This window comes from Semicossyphus pulcher, unplaced genomic scaffold (assembly GCF_022749685.1).
Source record: "Semicossyphus pulcher isolate SPU_LCO1_2020_fin unplaced genomic scaffold, fSemPul1.0.p SCAF_14, whole genome shotgun sequence".
Lineage (NCBI taxonomy): Eukaryota > Metazoa > Chordata > Actinopteri > Labriformes > Labridae > Semicossyphus > Semicossyphus pulcher.
The window spans coordinates 16,080,239-16,103,421 of record NW_027211648.1 but is presented as its reverse complement, the minus strand read 5'-3'; the positions used below and the strand labels follow the sequence as shown (position 1 = coordinate 16,103,421).

Here is a 23,183-nt window from a genome sequence, read left to right as displayed (position 1 = left end):
TGAGATACCTTTATTTTGAATACTGAACCCACATAAAACAGTGTCATGTCTTCACATCACTTTTACAAACATGTCTTATCCAGCCGCCACCAGAAAAATCTCATAACAATTCAAATACGTCCACACTGAGCTCAGTTTAAATGACATACCGGATGTAATCATGTAAATGTTTACAGAGCAGCATAATTAATGTTAAAGTGAACCACTGTCGTAACATTATAGCAATGCAAATCAATCTTTTTAAAGCATACAAGTGCTGCAACACAACTTCTTTTGCTCATTATCTTTCAAGTAATTCTAAATTATGACCTTTAGATTTAAGGCATCATAATCAATAACAAAATGGACATGAAACTTACCTTAAAGCTTACAATCCTTCACTAGGGAAGTAACACTTTACTACGCAAACTGCAGCTCAGACGCAGCACTAATTGTTCAAGCATCAGGATCACATTGTTTGCATCAAGACGCCCTTTTATTCAACTGAGAGAGGGGCTCATCTTCCAAGTTTTACATTCAGTCAAAGCACGGTATGAACCGCGCATATGATCGCAGCTCACGCCTCGTTACTGGTATCCTGCGTTGGTTCTGCGTCTTTTTCTGGCGCGCAGCTCCTCGAAGAACTCGTGCACAGCTTCCACTGTGACTGTCTGAGGGAGAAAGGGAAGGAATGGTTCAGACACAAAACCACATTGTCCAATAAACAAGTATCCTGAAGACAGAATTGCAAATGTGTCATGTAAAGTGATGCCAACATTGCCCGTGTGTAAATGTGTAAATACTTAGGATCAAATAACCATCCATTTCTCACCTTTCCTTCAGCAACACACTGCTCCAAAAAAGCAGTGATGGAAGTAGTCAGCTCGTTGAAACCTGAGGGAAGGACACATGATTAATTAGTCTCAATCAATCGCCTCTCCCATAAATTTCACTTTACAGCCCCCCATCCTCCCCCAGCTCACCGTAAATGACCTCCAGCTGCTGCGCGCGGTTCATCGAGTTTGTCAGTGCCATCAGCGGGTGCTGCCCAAATGGCTGGTCCAGGCCTTTGTTCTCGTAGGCCAGAATGGTGTCGGACTGATCCATTAGAAACTGCACCTCTGCAGCCACATAGGCCCTCTGGAACACATGGGAAACATTCATTAATAAAGGGCAGCCCAAATACTTCATGTTGTTCTGGTTCATGTAAAAATGTCTGAAGAGCCAACACCTGCGCTGTGGCTGGCTTGTGCCCTTTGCCAGAAGTGATATTATGATCTAGACTTGGGGGTCTACCTTGCAGCTTGTGCACGTGCAGAGCTTGGAGCGCCAACTGTAAGGCCAGAACACGGCTCCCTGTCTCGCCCTCTCCAGCCCCTGGACCTGCAGCTCCTTCAGCCTGCAGGCCCCGGTTGTTGTTGTAACCTCAGTAGGGCTTCCTCTCATTTCCTCGTGGGTCCGCTTGCAAGAAGAACTCCTGTCTGCAGCTTCCTAAAGATACAAATAACACCAGGGGATGGGGTGTTGTGTTAACACATGGGCTTAATAAAATATCTCCACAAAGAGGACTGCAGACTCATCCGGGGAAGTCTCGGGGCGACTGACACGATGAGATGATTGGGCGATGAAAATCACCAGTTTACAGTAAGCTGTCCTGTGAAGCCTGGCCAAAGCCGTCTACAGAGCAGCAGAAGCAGTGCCTCATGGGTCATTTCTCCTCTAATTACCCAGAAGAGGGGAAAGCACGTTAAGAGGAGCTGGAGCCTGCTCTTTAATCTGCTCACTACACTCTAGTGCCATCTTGTGGCAATAAAACACACCGGCTGAACAGAATAAAAGCTGGTAAAATGGGCCAGAATTACAAAGCAGGGAGGATTGTATTACATGCTTTTAACTAGAAAATGTGAAAACATCCCCAAAGCAATGAGTATGAACTATTTTTTAAATGGATGTGTGCAGTAAAGGTAGGTTTAAATGAATTTAGAGAAAAAAGGGAAGTTATCCTGAAATTCAAACCATGTTCAACCAAAACAATGAATGGAAGAAAAGTACAGATGAGTATTTAGTGTTTGTCGTTTTTCTTGTCTATTTTACCCCCCTCCGTATCTGTTTTCGCTCTCAGGCAAACAAAGAAACAGAGACAGACGTCTTCACTGTTTCCCACCTCCTGCTTTGTGTGCTCAGCACTCGTAGACGGTTCCTCCTCCCCACTCTGTCTGGACTCAGAGCCTTCCTCCTTTTCTGCTCTCTCCTGGACATCCACTTCTACCTCCTCCTCAGCATGACTAACGCTGATCACAGGAGGTTCTAAAGGTCACAAAAACAAACCCAAAAAATATTTACTCTCTGGATTTGACTGTTAAATGTTTGCAAAGAGAAACACGTGGGTTTGCCTCGAGAAGCAGCTCAGGATAATAAACAAACACATACCTGCAAAGTGCGCAGCGTACGTCCACAAGAAAGGAGCCTTGTTCATACAGGCTTCGCACACCATCTCCTGTAGCTCCTCAGGATCCACTAAAGTGCAGCCCAGGTGCTTTCAAAGACAAACAAAATGACTGCACAATGAGAAGAGGACTTACAGAGGTGATATTAGAATGAAAGAAGTGAAAACATGACTGATGCTTACCCTGCCATGAAACCAGTCCTCACAGATGACACACTGAATCATCTCATCGTTTTCCTGTTGGGTGATTAAGAGGGCTTTAAGTGTAGTCACAAATGACAGAAAGACATTAACAGTAGAGTTCATCCAAATAATGAAAATTACATTAGATTTGGAAATTAAAGGAATACCTGATCATCTGTGTCTGAATACGGTCGGTCACACGTGCAGTAGCAGCCATTGAAGTTGTGGTTGTAGTGATTTCTAACGTTTACCTCATCTTTGGTCTGTGAATACAAGAGATAACCAGCCCTTAATAATCAGACACCACACAATCTAGGAGATACAGATTGAGTTACAAAATGCATTTAAACCAAAGGACTCACCGGAATTAGTTGGCACTGGAATTCCCCGAACTTGCTATTTCCACAATCACAACGAAAATGTCTACATCAGAAAAGACAGGTAAATTATGAAAAACCGATAATGAAGCATAATGTAGAATTGATTGTGCAATTGCAAAAATGTTGAGCAAACTACCTTTTGGTATACAGTTCAAAGATATCATGTCCATCGTGGCATTTGTTGGCACAGGCCAGACAGATCCCTGCAGGCTCTGCAGCACTGGGGGTGCAGGTTTTACAAGCAAACACAGCCTGTCTCTTCACATAGCCCTGTAACAATAGACACACAAGGTAAACAAACACAGCAGTGTACATATAAGTGATGGCATGTCTCCTGTTACAAAGACCTTGAGTACATCTTTACTATTCTCCGCTGTTTTCAACTTTCAGGGCAAATAAAAATGCTGCAGTCATACCACGCTTCAGCACTATTTTTCTTTTGAGTGGCCCTAAAGAACAACAAACCCCTTGAGAAAAAGCATAATAAAATATTTTTAATAAAGCTTTTGCGTGCTTGTGACGCACACAATCACAATGAACACATACTAACAAAATAAGTCTAAAACTGCAGCACTTGTATTTGGACAAAAGAGACAAGGACAAAGTAGGAGGATAAAGGCGATGGCTGCAGGGAGGCGGTGCAGGAAGCTTTTCTTACCCGGGAATAAGAGCAGTTTTCTGGGTCGCTTCCAGCCAGCACGCACAAAGCCTTTTCGAGCTCCTCCTCGTTGGCAAAAATATCGTCAATGTCTGCGTCGTCTTTGTTTGCTGCCATTCTGGTGAAGGAAAGTAAAGCGTACACAAAGACACAGACAGACACCGGTCTGAGACGCACAGCAGTGTTGACAAACGACTGTTCCGGGCGGGAGTTTGGACCCGGACCACGTGGAGGAAGTGACGTAAGATACTTTATAACAATCGATTTGGGTACCTGCTGCTATTTTACACACTTTTATTATTTAGGCTATTGTTTGTATGGCTTGGATACAATAAAAAAGTTTAATTTATTTAATTAAATTATTTTTCTAGTCGATTTATTTTGGGTAATACTTTCTTATATGGCACCTATAATGGGTTTATAAGTTGTATTTTTTTTGTTTTAAATAAATTGCGCGAATAACTACAGCCATTCATAGATAGCTACAACTTTTGGGTTGTCAGTTTGTGAGGGAAAAAACCCTGATTGTATCATATGGCCACTTCTAGAATAGGGCTGCAGATGATCTGAAATAACAAAAAACTACCGCTATTTATTAATAAATAACCGATATAGGAAACGAAGAACGAGTACCAAGGAAAATATATATTTTTTAAAACGTACAACCTAAGTTATAATCTAAGTTGCATTTGGTTATTTTAAGGTGAAAAGTTTAATGAAGTTAAATACCTGTCCTGGTGGTAGATAGATGTTTGGAGAGAGATTGGAAATCGATGGTCTATCCTCCTTCTATCCACCTCAACAGCATCCGTGCTGTTGTGTATTTTTTTGAATATTATTTTTCAAATATTTTTTTTATCTTTAAAGTCTTTTGTATCAAATGTATTTATTTATTTTCATTTATACGGTGCAAATATATCTGAATGCACAGAGACTTACTTTAAATGTGAAATCAGGGCAAAAAAAGGAATAGCCTAGTCTTAAACCTTTATAAAATATAGCCTAAAACATTTTTGGCTGAAAATCTAGGGCATTAAACCCTGCTGTGAGTTGCAGTGGATTTCCAATGGGTGGCGCCACTGTGACGTGTTTCTCTGTCAGGGAGCCCGCTGAAATAAACGTGCTTATTCCAGTGAAGAAGACAGTAGACTAAATGCATACGGAACTGACTTGCTTTTTTGATCGCATCCCGTTTGCCTTTAGAGACTGTAGAAAAAAATACTGCAGAACCATCACGTATAGACTGGAAAAAGATTACTTTATTAATTAATGTGCAGGAACAACAACATGTAATATTGCTGCAGTTTTGTGACAACCTTTAGGCTGCATCTTATAACAACTAATATAAATGTTAGAGTCGGTATTATCACAGAGCAAATGCTTGAAGGAGGCCAATATCCAAACTCTATTTACAAATGTATATGAATGACACTTTCCGGATGTAGGCCTACATCTACTCTGCAGATTTTCGTGTCCTGTTGATATTTGTTCAACTTGACATTCTGTTTTAACTGACTCGTGAAAAGAGGAAAGTGCATTCATTGAATAAATTAGGCGATAAAAAGATACAAATTATATATTGATATATATTATTGGTTTGAGTGATGTTTCAACATTTTCAACATCAATAATAGACATTTGGGTTTTCGAACAAGATATCTGGGTAGCTGTGAAGGGGGTATTTCATTATTTTTGACTTTTAATGAACAATTCCACTATTTGAATACAATACAAGATAATTTGCAGGTTAATCGATAATGAAATCATAACACCACGTGGAATCAGGACACACTGTGATTCGTCAGGCGGGAGGGTTATTTTCCGAGGGGCTCATGAAGGCATCATCAGTCTCCCAGATCCTGGGTGTGTGCTCAGTCAATTCACACTGAGAAAACACCAGGAACATCTCAACGTGAGTCCGGCTGTGCCTGTCATCTGTCACCTCGTTTGAAAACTTCTACTTCTTCTCCACCGGACGGACCGAGAATGGGAAACTATCCGAGCTAGTTTCCGAAGAGGACACACATTCAGGGGGGAGCTGTGCTAAAATTGCCAGGTTAGTTATAATGCTTGCTAGCTCCACACAGCCTCTCGTTGACGGACTGAAGTCAGTTGCTTCATCTTTTAGCTAACGTAAACTAGCCGCTGCTAGCCACAGCAAGTTAAGTCATTTAGAAGAGGTATGAATCTATTAAGCCATTTAACGGTGGGCAGCCCTGTTAGCAGGCTAGCATGAGTTTTCTAATTGCATGCCATCGGTTAGCTCTGCAGCTTTTCACTATCCAGCTAGCCAGCTAACGTTAGGTGAGGTTAGCAAAAAGAGGGTCAGTGTGTGTGGTTCGCTGATGCTGGACCATATTCATTGTAGTATTAGGTTTGAAAACTACAAAATGTGACCCACGAGGGCGTTCAGTTGAAACAAGCAGCTAAATAGGAAGCGCCGCTTCTGGTTGTGTTTAGTGTCACTAACCGAGTCGTCAACCTGAGTGCTCCCTTCATTGCCCGCTGTGAGACTAACGTTAATGACAGTTTCCTGTTTTTCACCGGTCCAGGTTGAGCCTTCAGTCACACCGTTTACCTCCAGAGAAGGACCCGGAGCACAGCGGACATGCAGACCTTCCTGAAAGGCCGGAGAGTCGGCTACTGGCTCAGCGAGAAGAAGATGAAGAAGCTGAATTTTCAGGCCTTTGCTGATTTGTGCAGGTATGTGCCTCTTTCACAAATGAAATGTGTCTAGGTTAGTTTATATTAGAGAAACTAACAGAAACAGCTTTGCATTCATTCACACAGCAGACATGCATCATTAATAATTTATGTCACAGTGAATTAAGAGGTGTGCAGACACTGCACATCCTCATAATGAGTCAATGACAAAAGAGGACTGATTATCATCTCCTCTCCTGTTACAGCTAATAGCCCTTCTTGCAGTTTTCATTTGGGGCGGCTATGGCTCAATGGTATTGTAGTCGGTTGTCGGTTCGATCCCCAGCTCCCTCAGTCCACATGTCGAAGTATCCCAAATTGCTCCTGGTGGCATAGCCATCGGTGTGTGAATGATTACTGATTTACACTTGGGCACTTCACGTAGTGTGTGAAGGGGTGAATGCGACATGTAGTGTGTAAAAGCAGCTTTGAGCGGTCGCAAGACTAGAAAAGCGCTACATAAGCACATTTACCAATTTCATTTGAACTTTCTCTTTCACAATTGACCTCAACATATGTGACTTTCTTGCTCATGTCTCCTCAGCACTTGAGAGCTTGTACTGAACGTGCTTGTTGAGACACAGTGCAATGAGGAAATGTGTGTAGGCGTGTCTGTTGATGGTGCCCCAAGGTGCGTGTATAACAGGACAAGCAGCTAGAACAGGTGCTATTATTTATTCAGTGTCCTTAAGCATGGAAACCGTAAGGCAGGTTTGTGTGGCCTGGAAAAATGAATTTGTGTTGTTAACCACAATCTATACAACGTTAACCTTTGACCACTCCAGTATCTTTTATTGATTGTAATTTGAACCACGCCTTTCTTGGTTTTCTGTCTCTAGTTGTGAGAAATGTCCTTTATCTACTAAGAACATGATAACATGAATTTGTTAAAGGGTGTATCTCTACAGCAGCACTGGTTTGTTCTGATTCACTCTCCTATATGAGTCTTATAGTTGTGTTATCTTGTAGCTTATCCATCCGGCCAAGTAAAATGTTATATAAGGTGTTATAAAGTAGGGCATGGATTTTCTCAGTAGCAATGACTTCAGTGAACATGGTCTCTCCCTCGCCCTGATTTACAATAGCTGTTAAACAGTGTCCTGGAGAATGGCGTCACGGTATGTCAGCAGCCTTATCATCTGTAGTTGCAACATTAACTAGATACCTGCGCTGTATGAGGGCTGTATTTATCCTCAAAACACAAACAAAGGCAGAAGCTAGTCACCGGCGGAGAATGTAGAAAACAGAACACCTGATCTACAATTTTCTCTGTAGTATTTTCACCTTATTTTTGAAGAGGGTTGTCGCCTCACGTAGCGACCTGGTTGAGCCAGCACAGATTACCACAGTAATCCACAAAACATTTTTAATCTCTCCATAAACCTCCTCGTAACCCTTCCGCCCTCCCTCTACCCCTGCATCCTGCCTGTCCCCTTCTTCCCTCAGAGCTGGACTGAGTGTTGTTTAGAATGAAGGGCGGTTAGAGGGGGGTTGGTTGTGAAGAAGTGGTGCTTGGGAATTAAGATCAAGAAGTCTCATTTATAGGCGTTACTCAAGGCAACAAGAAAAACAACAATACTGGCATGTTTGAATGGCAATAAGCCACAAGATGAATGTGGGTGTATTGTGTTTGATCTTAACCAGTCTCTGAAACTTGTCTCCTGGACTGGTTCTCCCTCCCCATGCTAGAAAACAAGTGATCTTCAAGAGGAAGGAAAAGATGACCTTCTTCTGTGCGCCTCCTGTTTATATAATCAGCTGTTTTATAAAAGGCATTTTGTCCTTTTGGGATTCACAACTCTGAAAGGGTGTCATTTGCAATCTGTGTCTGGCCCTGCTGTTGTGCATTTTGCTGTTGTGTGAGTTTTTCTTGGCAAAATAAGACTTTGAAATCCCTGCATGCTCTCTGATTTCTACTTTACACATAGATATGTGCAGGTGTCTGACTTGCCAGCCAATACTATCAAAGATCTACCTAATGTTTCACCTCAACAGGGTGTGCCGGCGTCACACTCTAATAAACACCGGCCAGGTTTCTCCTCTCATCATGTGGCTTGCAGCTGACACTGTGAGTGCTTCAGTGTGGAGTCTGCCCTGTCTCGTGCAGCTGGACTTGAGGGCTTCCTGCTTGTCACAGCCGCTTGGGTTTGTGTTTGCGCCCAATGAGCTTGCGCAGCAATCCAGAGGCCTCTTACTGACTCAGATATAGTTGATTTGGAAAAATGCGATGCCCTTGAGACCAGCCAGCCCGAGGGTCGTTGGATAATGTGAAAATATTGTCACTTAGTCCCGTCAAGGAAAGGTCGCTGCATTCTAGGACAAGTGTGACGAGATTACGTTGAGCTGCACCCAGTGTGTGCCTTTAGTCTTTAACCTACATGATACAGTTTACAGGCGTTATTGGAAGACTGAATTTGTATAACCTGTGATGTCAGTTTGATATAATTAACATGTAAAGACAGGATTGTATTGATTTCAAGGAACAGGCTGAACAGCCCAAACTGGTTAAACGGCTCCACCTTGAGATTCCTCTGCCCGTCTCTGTTACAGACATCACTATGATTTGAAACAGTCTTGAACGTTTCTTGTATTGATTAAGAGTTTTGTGCACTAAAAAGTGTCTTGTTTTTCATCACACCTCTTTGTTCCTGTGTGTCAACACTATTCACAAAGTTCTGACCCTGTTCTCTGTCCCCGCTGGGTCTCCTTCTTCGTCTTCATCTCATTCAATCTTCTGGCTGAGTAACAATATAGGAGAGCAGATGATCTCCATATCTGAGATGGGACGAAACTAAAGGCCCCATTCACACCACATGAAACATGCCAGCTGCAGTATTAAATATCCACATTGTTGTGAAGCAGTGAATGGCTGCACGGCTGTTACCATGGGGCTGTAACCTCGAAAACAACTGGGACACAGAGAGAGAGAGAGGGAGAGGGAGAGGGAGAGGGAGTCGGACTGGGTTTGTCCTCATCTTAACTTCCCACAACTGGGAGATGTTTTGTTGTGACCTTTCAAGGTTTACTTGATATTCTGGGTTCAGTCTCTTCGGCTGAATTTGACACTTGCCAACTAAGCCAGTTCCCCAGATCTCCACTCTCTGTTTGGGCAGTTTTTCAGCGTCGGGATTGAGGCCTATCTAAATGAAGCAGGTGTAAACACGTGAAGCACATCCTCTAGAAAACCTCCTCTTCTCTAAAAAGAGAGGAAGTCATTTCACATTAAAGCAATGCACAAATGGTGCGTTGCAAAAATACTGCTGTGTACCTTCAGAGATAAGGAGAACAGATCTGTCCAGGTTCCTCATGTGAACAGTTTAGCAGTTCGCTTTCAACAACTCCACTTTTGTAATGGTCTGCTGGTTGCCTCGCAACCGATTTTTATCTGAAGACCAGTGTTTCTGTGCTGTTTGTGAAAAGTAGACTATTCTCCAGCTCTGGGCGGGGATTTCTGCTTACTCTGTCACAATTGGCCTACTTTACTGTCTTGCTATCAGACACATTTGCTGAATAATTTAGCTCAATTGTTGCAGACTTTTAGCAGCAATATGTGTTTATTATAGAACCCAGTCTGTTTCCTGTCAGTAAAATTATTATTTTTCTTTCTTTTTCAGGAAAAGAGGCATCGAAGTCGTTCAGGTAAGTGGAGAAAATTATTCGTCTTGAACTGTGATTCATTCTTTTATTCAGAGAATCTTAATTGCATAATAATTTCTCCGTATGTGAAACTTCAAAATAGAGGTGAGACCAAACCTTTTAAACCAGCTCCATATTTCATATTTCCACAGTAAACTGCTGTGCGTTTGTTACCTCCCACATACCTGATGTAGTTGCTTCACAGCCTTGCTATTTTCGGTCCGCGAGCATAATCAGTCGCTGTCTTCCGGATTAGGCCGTGCTCATTGTTAAGCCGTGATGCAACTCATCCCCGCACAATGTTTCAACACCTGGCCTCAACTCTGTAAATGTGTCGCATGGCAGAGCAATCTATTTGGGGCAGTGGCTACTTATTCTGAGAGTGTTTACGTGTGTTTTTGTGTGTTGGTTGAAACATTGAAAAGACTGGTAGTAAAATAAACGTAGATGCTGCTTCTGTTAATGGACATTGCGGCCTAGTACAGTACATAGAGTAAGTAAACACGGCGTATACAGCAGCATAGTAACAATTGTCCTGGGAGCTCAGTGCTGACAGTACTTGTCAGTTTAAGTGCTTTCTGCAATTAAGGAGGAAATCATCCTTCCTTTTCTCTCCGTCTCCTGCTGTTGTCTCTATTTTAATGCTGTCTCTCGTCTTCTTGGGGGGTTCTTTTTTTTCCCCCTCTCTTTGAGGTTATTTTTTCCCCTCACTGTGCTGACGATATCAGCACACCCAGAAAGAGCCTTGCACTAGTCTGGGAATAGTCCCAAAGTAAGCAGCGCTTTGTTTCCCACTCTGCATTCAGCCTCTCCTGGGACACAGCAGATCCTCACAGACCCTCAGCTCGGGGGGGTAACCCAGGCATGGACTCGAACGGCCCTTTGACCTTTTCCCGTTTCTTTTTTTTTCCAGGAATTACCTGTTGAGTTCTTACAAATCAGCAGAAAGTCTCTTTACTTTTATAGCTGGGCTGTCGCTGCCAATTGAGAAGGCTCTGTATACTCAGACACCCAGCGGTGAACTGACACCGCAGACTCGGCTTCCCGAGATGCACCCAATGCCAGTCAGTGCCTGTACTGTCTAGCTGCATTGGTGAAGTGAAGATAATGGTAGTCATTGTAATGCTTTGGCCTTGATATACAAGTATGCGGACAGAACTGTCCTCTCCTATTACACCAGCGACTTCTGAGCGCAGTAACCCTCAGGCTTTTATTCTCCAATCAATGTTGCCGTCAAAATCGTGTCGCATGTCAGTTAAAGCGTTCGTATTGAGTGTTTATGTTTATTAGCCCTTCGTGTGGGAGGGAGTGCCGCTGAATATTAAATCTATTTAACCTTCTCTTAAAGGATAAACTGAAACGTGGCTGCAGATTTGTCACTTGCAGTTTAATCGTCTAACCTCGTCCCTGTGGTCTGACAGACGTGTTGATCCGGATAACAACTCAACCTTGGACAGTCGAGGAAAAATAAATCCTTGGCTGCTTATAGCAGAGTAAAGCAACAGTTTGTGTTGATTATAGATGGCCTTATTACAAGCTCATTCACATGTGTTTTGTGTCAAAATAACTGGATGTGTTGGAAAAAAAAAGCTCAGCACTAAAAGTGAAATGTTACATTGATCGCGCCACTGTTTTTTTTTTTTTTAAACAGCCGTGATGGCAAATATCCACTGATTTTGGCTTTGAAAATAAAAAGAAATTTGCTTTAAATGTTTTGTATTATATATTTAACTGCGGCGTATGCAGGAAAAACAGTCCATGATGAGAGCAGAAGCAGGCGGAACGTTAATGCGCCGTGACGACATCCCGGCTCTTATCAGCAGCTAGGCTACATTGTCGTCAGACTACAGCTGATTGGTTCCCAGATTGCTAAAGATGGGTATTATGTCGGGCATTTTCTACTATTGCCTGAAATTTTCACACAAAATCATTTAGCAGTTAGTCAGGAAAATTGCAGCCTGACGTTCTGCTAAATCAGTACATATTTAATGTTGCATCTTGATATATGGTTTTCACCACGAGAGGTTGTATCCTCCAGAGGGCTGGCAGCGTGTACGACGTCACCCTGTGTGAACAGATCTTTGCTAAATCTGGCGGCCCCCAGGGACCTAATTTTATTTTTCCATTTCTGGTGTGGGAAAATCATCTACATGAACGCCCATCAGGAGCAAAAGAAGAGGAGGTTCAATTGTTTGCACATTTGAACTCTCATCTCTTTTGCTTTTATTTCTAAGAACCCATCATCGCGCTCACCTTGTCTTTACGTCTCCACCCCTCCGTCGCTCCTTCCCGCCTCCATGCGACTTTGCACCAGCTCATCAATACTGACCCCTCAGCCCCTGAGCTCATCCTCCCTCTGCTCCGTACATTAGCCCGTCTGTATAACAGAGCTGATGAGATTAACTCGCCGGGCTCGGCCTTGAGAAAGCCAATATTCGCTCTGAGAGAAAGAATCCATCACAGTAGATGGCCGTCATATGAGCGGGCTGTCAGAGGAAAGTTACTGAGAAACTGTTTGTATTGTATGTTAAGTGCAGAGGAATTTAAAGCTAATCTCCAGCGTGCGGTTACGTCTCACCTACAGATTGAATTCATGGAGGTTGACAAACAGGATATTGTCTGTAGATGAGCTTTATTGTGTACCACGATTTGCATTGAACATGATTGTGACATTAGATATGATGAAGCAGGAAATTCTAATCTTCAGAATGTCGTAGGCGTGCGAGTCACTACATCAAAGCCAGATTGTGCGTCTAGCATTAAATGTCTTTGTCAGTTTTACACTTCCTTTTATTCATTTGACAAATTTCCAGTAGCTGTAAAGACGTGTATGGGCAGTCGATGCTTTAAGAGTTCAGGGTGGAGACTATGAGGAATATGATATTCATCAGTTTGACCAAGATCAACCTGCAGCGACTCGTTTATCTCCTTAAATAGTTAGTCTCACTGTATGAGGTCCCTTCCTCTTTCTGAAGCATCCAAAAGAAACCTTCTTAAGCTACCTGCCGAGTCATTATTGCTCTCATTTATTAAATGTTAACCTAATGCTAAACTTATTTTGTATTCACTGATGAAATCAAAAAGAGTTGCATCAGCAGCAGCGAGGGCTCCAGGGATGCCGAGGAGACGGCCATTAGCCTAATGAGCTCCCAGTTTGAGCCTCTGTATGTTTTTCTGGCAGCAGACTCACCTTCATGTTGATCCCTTCTCATGTTCGGGCTTGCACTTCATGTGAGGTGTCGCAGACGCCCGCAGTCCGTCTCAGACACGCATGTTTCTCTTACGCTAGGGTTTCAAGTGCTACACGGCATACAGTATAAATCATTCTTCACTTGTCTGTCTGCGCTCTGCACACAGTCTCTCTCCGGGGTAGTCTGACAACAAAGGGAAAGCCAGGTGAGATTAGATCCAGCTGAGGGGAAGGATGCGGCTTCAGCAGACACACAGACAAATTACTGTTCTGAACAATTGTGCCTACCGTACTTCTACACAATTATGTCGCAAACCAGAGTACAAATATCAGCTCAGTCCCAGAATCTCTGTTTTTAGATCTCCCCGGGGTACAGCTCGGGCCCTCTGTGGCGCTACATCAAAGCTGAAAATATATCGGCCCTGACCGGCCTCCCTCCCTCCAGGTTCCAGCGTGTTTTCAGTGCCGTCCATCACCACCGAGGCCCGCTGCTCGCACTCAGCCCCACAGGGACTCACAAAGACGTCAGCTGACATTTCTGCTTTTGGCATTTAGCAGGACATCAGTGACTTTACTGCTGGGTTTTTGGACCGGCTCTAAAGCGGGGTCATTCTGTCGACGCACAGGGACAGCAAGAGCTACATCCTCTGCAATGTGTCTTCGCCGGCGGGTTTTGACCCCCGCGATGTACAGTCCTGTTTTTGCAGACGGGCCAGGCTGTGGACGGGCCCTCTGTGTTGTGTAATCAAGAGATTAAAAGCCGTGCCTCAGTGGAGTAACGACAATTTCTCTGTCGCTCTGACACCGCTAGCTAAACAGAAAAACAAGCGCAGCCGCTTTGGTTTTTGCCGACCCTCAGTGCCTCTCTGAGGCCAGTGTCACAGACCCACTCACAGTCTACCCACAGGTGATATTTTATGAGCGCTGACCTACAACACACTGTAATTTAGGTCATGTGTAATCACGGTTATGTAAGTGTGTATTTATTTTATTCATGTGACATATGCTCGTACCTCTTATGTCTACCACACAATTCCTGATGAACCAGCTGGGCCACTGAGTCATCGAATCAAACGGTTTGTTTTTAAGGCCGGACCTGACTGTGCTAGTTTGTGTAATCACACGGGCCCAGTCTGACATAATGTGTGTTCACTACAGCGCCGCATATCCCCGTCTGAAGTATGTGGAGTATCCCTAAATATCTCATTCAAAAAGTGAGTCATACGTTTTTTTACATGTAAAACTTTGTCTACCACTGTGTCCTACAGCTTCTGCTGTTAGTTGAGAAATATTGTGGCAGAAGTATTCTGCATGGGCTGCAGGTTTAGCTCAGTTGGTAGAGCAGGCATCCCATGTTTACAGGCTCGGTCCTCGACGCACTGATCGCAGGTTCTACTCCTGGTCCGCCGATCATTTGGTGCAAGTCATTACCCACTCTCTCCCCACATTTTCTGTCCCCCCCCCAAAAGAAAATGTAGTATCTAGTAAAGAAGTGTTTTGCACGTCTGATTTATGGATCGGTTTGTATTACAGCTGCACAAAAAATGACATTTTCATCATTATTGCAATAAAAACATTGCAAAAGTCAGATTTCATCAGAATGAATAAGAAACATTATGTTATGTAAACAAGCCGTGCTTTCTCAATCAGCATGCGCAAATTGTACCTTTTTGGGCCTCCATCCAGCAGGTACAATTTACGCATGCTGATTGAGAGCTGATTGGGTATAATGCTATGATTTCACACCAGTTTGATGCTATTAGATGAAGCCTACGTTAGCTGTCAGCTACCCTCTGATAAACTGGTGTTAATTTAGTGGTGAAAATAAAATGGCTTTCTGGATTTATTTTGGATTTAGGAGGGACAAACACAGGGATTGCATAAAACATGCAGAACAGCAGACTTAAGCCCTTTTTACACTGCAGTTCCGCCTCAGCGCCGTAACGCAGCTCCGCCGTCATGCGGCCGTTGCCATTTTACATTGGAGCAAGCAACTCCAGCATAAAGCCGCCCCAGTGTGTGTTTTAACATAGCTTTCCGGCTTTGGGGAAGCAAAACGTGAGCGAGGTGTAAACAAACAGCACGTGCTTTAAATACTCACACACCGCGCTGTTACGCCCTGCCGGCTCTGCTGTTCACACAGACGCTGGGCTTTCTACACAGAAGACAAAACATAACAGAGGCGGAATAATCCCGCCTTGAACTGGCAGTGTAAAAGGGGCTACAGAAACAAAGAGTTATAGCTAATATACACGCTTTAATATTTGTTTATTTATCCCGACCCACATCATATCATTATTGCAATATTGCCACATAGCAGAGTTTCTCTTATCATTTTTGCATACCATTCATTCAGTGGCATGTTTCTTGGATCTTATCTGGTACACGCAAAACCAGACAGGCTGATTATTTTGCACATTAACAATGTGTCAGACATATAGTGGCACATACTATGAAAGAGCATTTTATCCACATAACCTCAGCCCTCCCTTAGCCACACTTCTTCACATGAACTTGGTTGAAGCTGCATCAGTTGGAGCAGACGTGCTGCAGTCAAAGGACACTTTCACCCTCCTCTCGTGTATACATTTTTGCAGCCGGTGTTGGCGTGTTCCTTCTGAGCTGAAGGGCGTGTTCCTACAGGCAGGAGGAATGGAGCGTGGAGGAGAATGAGATCCAGCAGCGTTAAGACGGGCAGAGAGAGACATGGCGTGTTGATGTAGCATAATGAGCTCTTTAGGGAATACAGCTCGTCTTGAACACTACAGGGTGTGTTGGCATTTCTTTGCGTGTTGGCACACTGCACAGACGATGCTGATGTGAAGCGTTGCACCGCTCATATTCAACGGCACACTCAGAGGAGAACAATGAACATACCTCTGCAGCAACAAGGTCCTACATTTGACAGTTTGTACTTTCTGATAAAAGCTGTGTAAAGAAAGTAAATCATCTGACATTTGACAGATTTAGCGCTCTGTGCAATCGACTATTCAGGGCAAGCCCAAGGGCACGCTAATTAGTCATCTATCCATAACACCTCTCACAATCATTAACCAGGAAATGTTACCTCCAACCCCTAATCTATCTGAAACTCTGTACAGTTCTTCTTCCATTGATCCACACCTGTTTGACTGAGGTGTACTCACTCCCAGTTTGCTTCCTGTCTGGACAACACAAAGGACAAAGGGGTCCTGCCCGGCTCTGGCTTATTTGCGCAGGTGTTGCTGAATTGCCTTTTGTCTGTAATGATCAGGTGACTCCTGTAAGCTGATAAGCTAACGAGTTAGTGTATGACTGCGTTACGCAACAAACACAATCAGCTCTTTTGAACCTCTTCTCAGTACAGTGTTTTGTTTGCTCTGGTTCAAGTTGTACTTTCTTTAAGAGTCTCATATTTGTATCTTACACATAATGCTGTTAATTTGTCTTTCATTTGGTGTAGTGTCACCACAGTTGTGCAACTGCTGTGAGAAACTGCATAGCCTAAGGTCGAGCTAACTGTTTCTGATGATTAGTTAATCTGGAAATGACTTTGACTCCTCCGGCTTTTTTCAGTAATTATTATGCCGAGCTACAAACTGAAGGCTGCTTTATCTCTGTCTCCGACTGTCTGTCCTCCTTTCACACAACCTTCCTCCTGTATTCGGATGGTCCTTCGTTTTATAGCAACAAGAAGAGCAGACACACAAACATTACTACCTTTTTTTTGTGCAACAAATTTGGCACAATCAGAAAAGAGAGGTTTTAACTGATAACATAATATTAGGAACAAGAAAAGGCCACACAAACATGGAGGGGTCCCCTGTCCATTAAGCTTCCACTAACTGCCTCCAATAGTGAAAGTGTTGCAGAGTAGGCTCACTTTTCTAACTAATACACACCCTAAAGATGGCAGTGCCACGGGCCTGAACAGCTGATTCTGTCACCCTGTACCTTCAGTCAGCGGCGTTCATCATCTGACTCAAGTGATCTGCAGCGGTGGAGCGCCTGATAGTTCGGTCGGGAAATTTGGCTGTTTTTAACACCATGATGATCACATCAGTAACCACTTCCAAACGAAAAACCTAACAACCATAGACGTCTTGAGACTTTGACGACCCAGGACCTTCCCTCGTGATGTATCAGGCGCTTCTCGGGGGGAAAGATCGCTCGGGTCGGATGTGAAGTCTGGTTGAATATGTGTTTAGCTTGATTGATTACAAGTTTAACACAGCTCTGTCTCTTGTAACGTCCCCGTGTGTTTGTTTGCATGTGGGCAAACCCTGACCGACATTGGCGTTCTCAAACTTGGAGACCTGCTTTGGCTACTTGTGATCTACTTGGCCGCTGCAGTCAGTGTTTCTCGCTGCTTCAAACGAATGCTAATGTGCTGTTCTCTCTCCGAGGCTGCCGATCATGCTCGGTGAGACTGGAGGTCTGGCCAGAAGGAGAGAGACATTGTAACTCATAATAAAATAGATGACATGAGAATAAATCCTGACGGTATAACTCAAAACAGAAACAACATAACCTCTGGCTGCACCGAATTAACAACTAAAAATAGAAGAGGGTGAAAATGGTGTAGGATCAGCCCTGCTTTTGTTAAACATTATCAATATATCCCTGCAGGTTTATAAGAGCAGTGAGGATCCAAAAAAAAACATGCCTCCTCATAGATTATTACCCCGGTTATTTGTAAGTGGGATGAATGGATACCTGAGTGTTGGATGTCCCAGTTTGCAACATGACCCTTAACCCATGTCTGTCCTTCTCCCCTCAGCTGGACCTCAGCCAGCCTCTGGAGGAGCAGGGTCCCCTGGACGTCATCATCCACAAACTGACCGACCTCATCCTGGAGGCGGACCAGAATGATTCCCAGGCCGTGCTGCTGGTGCAGAGAGTACAGGTACGTGTAATCAATGTGTTGGTTTTGTTCCATGTTTTTCGACGATCGTGACCTTCATCAGCAAATAGAATAAAACCTGCTATGTAATCTATTTGAAACAATTGATTTCAGACGTCATCTAGGCTAATTTATTGTTTGCGTTCAGACAATATTAAACATTAAATAGCTTTAGATTCTTTGTTTAATGAGCCCAGCCCTCATCTCACACATTACCTTTACATGACCCAGCACACATGATGTGTAACACTCGCTGAGCTCTTCGAAGTGAAGAGATAAGGTGCAGAAGCTGTGGGTAGTGTTGATAATAGCAATAAAACATTTATGATGATGCATATTATGATGATTATGATACATTTTATGTTGCATATAAAATTGTCAGTTAAAGAAATCCAATTTAAAAGGACCCTAAAGGAGCTACATTTGGGCAAAGTGGTGACTCATTGAGGCTGTTACTGAGGTTTTCTTCTTCCTCCTTATCTGATACAAATCTCACATAGACAGCAGGTTACAGCTCCAAATGTGGCACTGTGAACACACTTCAAAAATGTGTGTATTCATTAATCTAGTTGGCTATAGATGGTGTGAAATATTTTTCACCAGCGCTCTCTGTCTGTCTGTGACTAAGAGGAACTGTAATCATGATCAGTGTCATGTAATTCTGTCAACATGTTCCTGACTGCTCAATCAGGAAGCACCAACAGGATGTCGGTGTGGAGCAAAAACCCCGAAACAGAAAAATACCCTGCCAGGAAAATTAACTACTGCTCTCTTTTGTTGGCCGTTTTGAAAAAACAAGCAGCGCCATAACCCAGCGGCTTCCAGGTTTCTCTCCGGCACATTCGAGGTGACCTTTCACTGCTACTCCCACATTAGCACACACAGCAGAGGCACACTAAGAGACAGTAGTACTGATATGATCGTTTGAGTCAGTTAAACTTCATGCTGAACTCTGTTTATGAAAATGCATGGTGTATTTTCAACTGCTCAAATTAAGCTTTTTAAAGGACTCCCTTTGCTATATGCGCCCTATATGCCAGACGTACAGTACTGTGCAAAAGTTTTACTGTCCGGAGAAGTCTGGCCAGAAGTGCTCTTCATGGAAGAGTCGCAGCAAAAAGCCTCCGACATGGAAGCAAGGCCAAGCGACTCAACTATGCATGAAAACATAGGAACTGAGATGCAGAGAAATGGCAGCCGGTGCTCTGGACTGATGAGTCATAATGTGAAATGTTTGGCGGTAGCAGAAGGCAGTTTGTTCGCCGAAGGGCTGGAGAGCGGTACAGTAATGAGTGTCTGCAGGCAACAGTGAAGCATGGTGGAGGTTCCATGCAAGTTTGGGGCTGCATTTCTGCAAATGGAGTCATTTGGTCAGGATTAATGGTGTCCTCACTGCTGAGACATACAGGCAGATACTTATGGATCATGCAATACCATCAGGGAGGCGTCTGATTGGTGTAGATTTCTCTTCTGTTCATTCACTGCATTTTGTTAATTAATGAAAATAAACTATTAACACTTCCATTTTTAAAGCATTCTTAGTTAACAACACTTTTTTAACACCTGCCTAAAACTTTTGCACAGTACTGTATATATGCGCCATATTTATACATTTTAATTTTTTTTCATAAATCAATGCTATTGGTCACCCTTTACATCTGTAGATATAATGAAACACACGGGTAACTGACTTTATAGACAGGCACAATACCAAATGTGACATTGCAGTGTTTCAGTAACACAGGGGTTTTTTTCCATCTCCTGAAAAGTAGTGCTTTTGGAGATACAAGGTTTCTGCCTAACAGTATACAACATATATACAACATTTATATTGTATTACTTTAAAAACGTTCGTAATAGTAAAATGTTGCAAAACATCTTCTCTTCTGTGAAATGTTTTTCCTTGTTGCTTAGTTTTGGCATTTCTTTTATTTACACATGCAAAAGCTGCAATCGGCGGAGCACCCCTCTCCGAGATGAGGTCGGCGTAGATGCAGCTCACAAGCCCGGAGGCAGCATCTACGTGTATATATCTATGGTGCAGCCTCAGCAGGCTTCGGAGAGCTGGCCAATCAGAAGAAAGTGGGCTTGTAGGGGCGAAGTTTCTTAAAGCAACAGAGCTGACTGAGTCATTTCAGGCAGAGGCTGTATGAGGGCCTGCACAGAGCACCAGTGTGAGAAAAATTAGGAGTTTTATAACTGTTAAATATGCGAAGCTACTCCACAGGTATCACAGAGTGAAATATGAAGCTTGAAATTAGCATAATACCCCCCTTTAAAGGGCCAGTTCACCGATTTTCAACCTCAGTCCTATCATGCTATTATTGGGAGCTAATGCCATTGTGCTAGAAAATAAATGCAATTTCGCTCTCTGCCTTTGGAGGACGCTATCCGCTTCTCCAATGGGCCCTGGAAAACCTCCGCCAGACTACATAAAACGCATCATCTGTCGGAGGCCAGGGAGCACGCTAAATTACACTTCCTCAGTCTAGTACGCCCGCCTCCAAAGTCATGTCTGGTTGAAAATCGCCAGGTTTGAAATGTAGACTGCAGACCCGAAGATTTTCTAGACAATCCACCGTATATACTCGTCGTATTTCAGATTCTGCACCGCTCTGAGCCATTGCCTGCAGCGATCAATGTCCTTGACTGGAAAACGGTAGTATTTCACTCCGGCGTCCCTCACTGGGCCGTTCCTTTCAGAGGGAGGGGCGCAATGCACGCTGGGTGTTTTAGAAATGTAGAATGGTCGAAACCATGAGCTGTTTGTACAACTTTCTCCACAGCTATGGCATCAATTTCAAATATCATTGCTTCTATCGATTACAGAGAGCACCAGCTTTGACTGACAGTGGCTTTCTGGCGAACTGCTCCTTTAAAATGACAATGAAGGTCTCTACATTACATCCCAAAGTACCCAAACCATCCGTGCAGGCTTTTCTCATCTGTGGATTTAGTCATAAATTGTCATTCTTTCACAGCTTTAACTGTTTTAGCTGGTAAATCATCAGCTTTATGTCTCAGCTCGTTTGTAGTAACTTGAGTTCAGGCTATTTACCTTAACACTCCTGTCATGTGTGATTACATTTTTGTTAAGATTTAAGCCTTGGTGCATTCCTATTAGGACACAGCTGTGATCATAAATACCCGTTTGTTGTGGTGAAGGGAACAAGCCTTCCTCTCTAAAATACTTCCTATTTCAAACAAACTGTCAGGCTGGGATGCACTCGGGTGATTCAGCGTCCTGAGGTGTGAGCAGTGCACACAGAGGACCTCGAACAAATATCATCAGCAGGCTTTTAGGGTCGCAGGATCGTGGGCGTAACTTTAATCATAATTTGCTCATCATTAGTGGTTGGGAACGAAATGAGTTTGCTGACCTTTTTAGCCTTAAGGCATTGTCAGTTACCGTTTACCCAGTTATGTTGGTTTTGTTTGCTCCAAACATTAATTACATGTAGTCGGTTCCTCTCTGTGATTGACAGCTTATGATGCTCCAGCTGAGGTGGGAGATCACATCCATCTGGTACAAGTGCTGAAGATTGTTTTCCACTTCAGGTTTAAAGTCTTTGGCACCACTTACAAACTAGATATTCGACTGAACCATATCTTCTGAAACATAGAGCAGGTTCTTCCTCCTATGGAAACAGATCTGCCTGGAACAACCGCTCAAACTGTGCAGCCCTGACACCCACCCTCTTTCACACCTACACATACATACATCTGGCTCTTCTCCTCTCTAAGACCTGCTAACCGCGCTCATCTCCATCTCAGCTCCCGCTCTTTGTGTGTTTAAATATTCCTTTAACATCCTGAAAGATGTGTTCGGATTTATGTGTTTTAGGCAGCTGAATGCTAAACTTGCATAACCGCTCAGCTAGCTTTGATCAACACTGCCAGTTAGATCCCACTAAATCCTACAAATGGGTCCTCCGTGTCGAGGCAGAGGCATTTGTTTACATGCTGCGTGCGTCGGTATGCGTGTGTATATTAATAGGCTGTTTTTTTTCCAGCTACGTGTTTGTGCTTAATGTCCAACGCTGCTGCGTGTGTTTAATATCATGCTAACGTGTATGACAGTGGGGCTGTGGTGTGTGCGTAACGTGCAGGCCAGCCAGCTCCACCTGACAGCATTTGTGAGTCAGTAAAAATAGTTGGGAAGGAACGGCTGGCAGAGGAATCTACAGAGCAGGGATGTGAACGGGGAGAGCGCACGGAGCTGCGGAGAGGAGGAGAGGAGGTGGTGTGGGGACAGAGCGAGAGGAGAGCCGACGAGAGGAGGGAAGCGTAGTTATGTAAAGCAGCAAACCTCACGCTGACCTAACAGCCGGCCATGCAGAGACGTAGTGATGTAACCTACACAGACCCGCTGTCATACATCTCATGCTCTCTCTAGCACACACACTCCATGTTTGTGTTTGTAGTTTGCCTACTTTAATATGTTTGTTTAACCTTTCTAATCTAGATTGATGTATATGTGTCATGGCAGTGTCGCACCTCAATCCTGCCCCTTCAGCGCCCAAAGACACGTCCTTGGATAATTGTTTTATCTTACTGACACGCATGGGTGGATGTAAACTACACTTGACTTGTTGAAGGCGACAAACAACTGTGACAAATGTTTGTGCGTCTGTTTCAGGACTACATTGATGCCCACCCTGAGACCATCGTCCTGGACCCCCTCCCAGCCATCCGCACTCTGCTGGACCGCTGCAAGTCCTACCAGCTCATCCACAGGATAGAGAGCTGCATGCAAGGTGAGATGTTTAAAGTTCATTTGGTGCAAGGGAATCTCCCGCATGACTGGTACAAACATCTAAAGGAGAGAAGTTTCAGTTTTACATTTTTAGCAATGTGTGAAATCCCTCCTGAAGGGGAAGTTATTTTTTTTGGGGTGGTTTCACAGAGAGGTCACATTTGGGGAGTTTCAACACACAAATTCAACGTGCTGACCCTTGAGGGACAAGAGAAAACTACCATAATAGCTTTTATATTTGCTGTGTTGCATCACCCAATTTGCTGTTCGCATCAGTTATATCGCAAGACATGCAAATGATCACTCAGTTGAGGTCTCCGAAAACAAATGCGGTCTCCTACAACTGCACTGCGTTAAATGTTGCCTTCAT

General features: G+C 43.6%; 2 protein-coding genes across 2 annotated transcripts in view; one reads left to right on the top strand and one right to left on the bottom strand.

The window, feature by feature from the left end:
* Positions 1-3: 3 nt before the first annotated feature.
* LOC138591579 (putative E3 ubiquitin-protein ligase UBR7) lies at positions 4-3,811 on the bottom strand. The gene is made up of 11 exons (XM_069662221.1): positions 3,647-3,811; positions 3,125-3,258; positions 2,971-3,031; positions 2,776-2,871; positions 2,609-2,662; positions 2,410-2,515; positions 2,144-2,286; positions 1,276-1,470; positions 963-1,119; positions 812-873; positions 4-650 (listed from the first exon to the last, which is right to left on the bottom strand). The coding sequence occupies exons 1-11, from the start codon at positions 3,761-3,763 to the stop codon at positions 567-569; spliced, it is 1,209 nt and encodes a 402-aa protein (XP_069518322.1). The 5' UTR covers positions 3,764-3,811; the 3' UTR covers positions 4-566.
* Positions 3,812-5,520: 1,709 nt separating this feature from the next.
* itpk1b (inositol-tetrakisphosphate 1-kinase b) overlaps positions 5,521-23,183 on the top strand; it is a 29,400-nt gene continuing 11,737 nt past the window's right edge. The window contains exons 1-5 of the mRNA XM_069662185.1: positions 5,521-5,702; positions 6,199-6,349; positions 9,964-9,988; positions 17,935-18,060; positions 22,697-22,814. Of these exons, the coding sequence (XP_069518286.1) occupies positions 6,255-6,349; positions 9,964-9,988; positions 17,935-18,060; positions 22,697-22,814 (364 nt within the window). The 5' untranslated portion in view covers positions 5,521-5,702; positions 6,199-6,254. The remainder of the gene's footprint in view (positions 5,703-6,198; positions 6,350-9,963; positions 9,989-17,934; positions 18,061-22,696; positions 22,815-23,183) is intronic.

Bases quoted from the DNA above. Each gene is read 5' to 3' on its own strand.
- LOC138591579 (XM_069662221.1), bottom strand. From the start codon at position 3,763: ATGGCAGCAAACAAAGACGACGCAGACATTGACGATATTTTTGCCAAC. The intron at 2,872-2,970 runs GTGAGTCCTTTG...TTGTATTCACAG, and splicing joins TCCAGTGCCAACTAATTCCG to ACCAAAGATGAGGTAAACGT. The intron at 2,663-2,775 runs GTATTCCTTTAA...ATCACCCAACAG, and splicing joins ATTCAGACACAGATGATCAG to GAAAACGATGAGATGATTCA.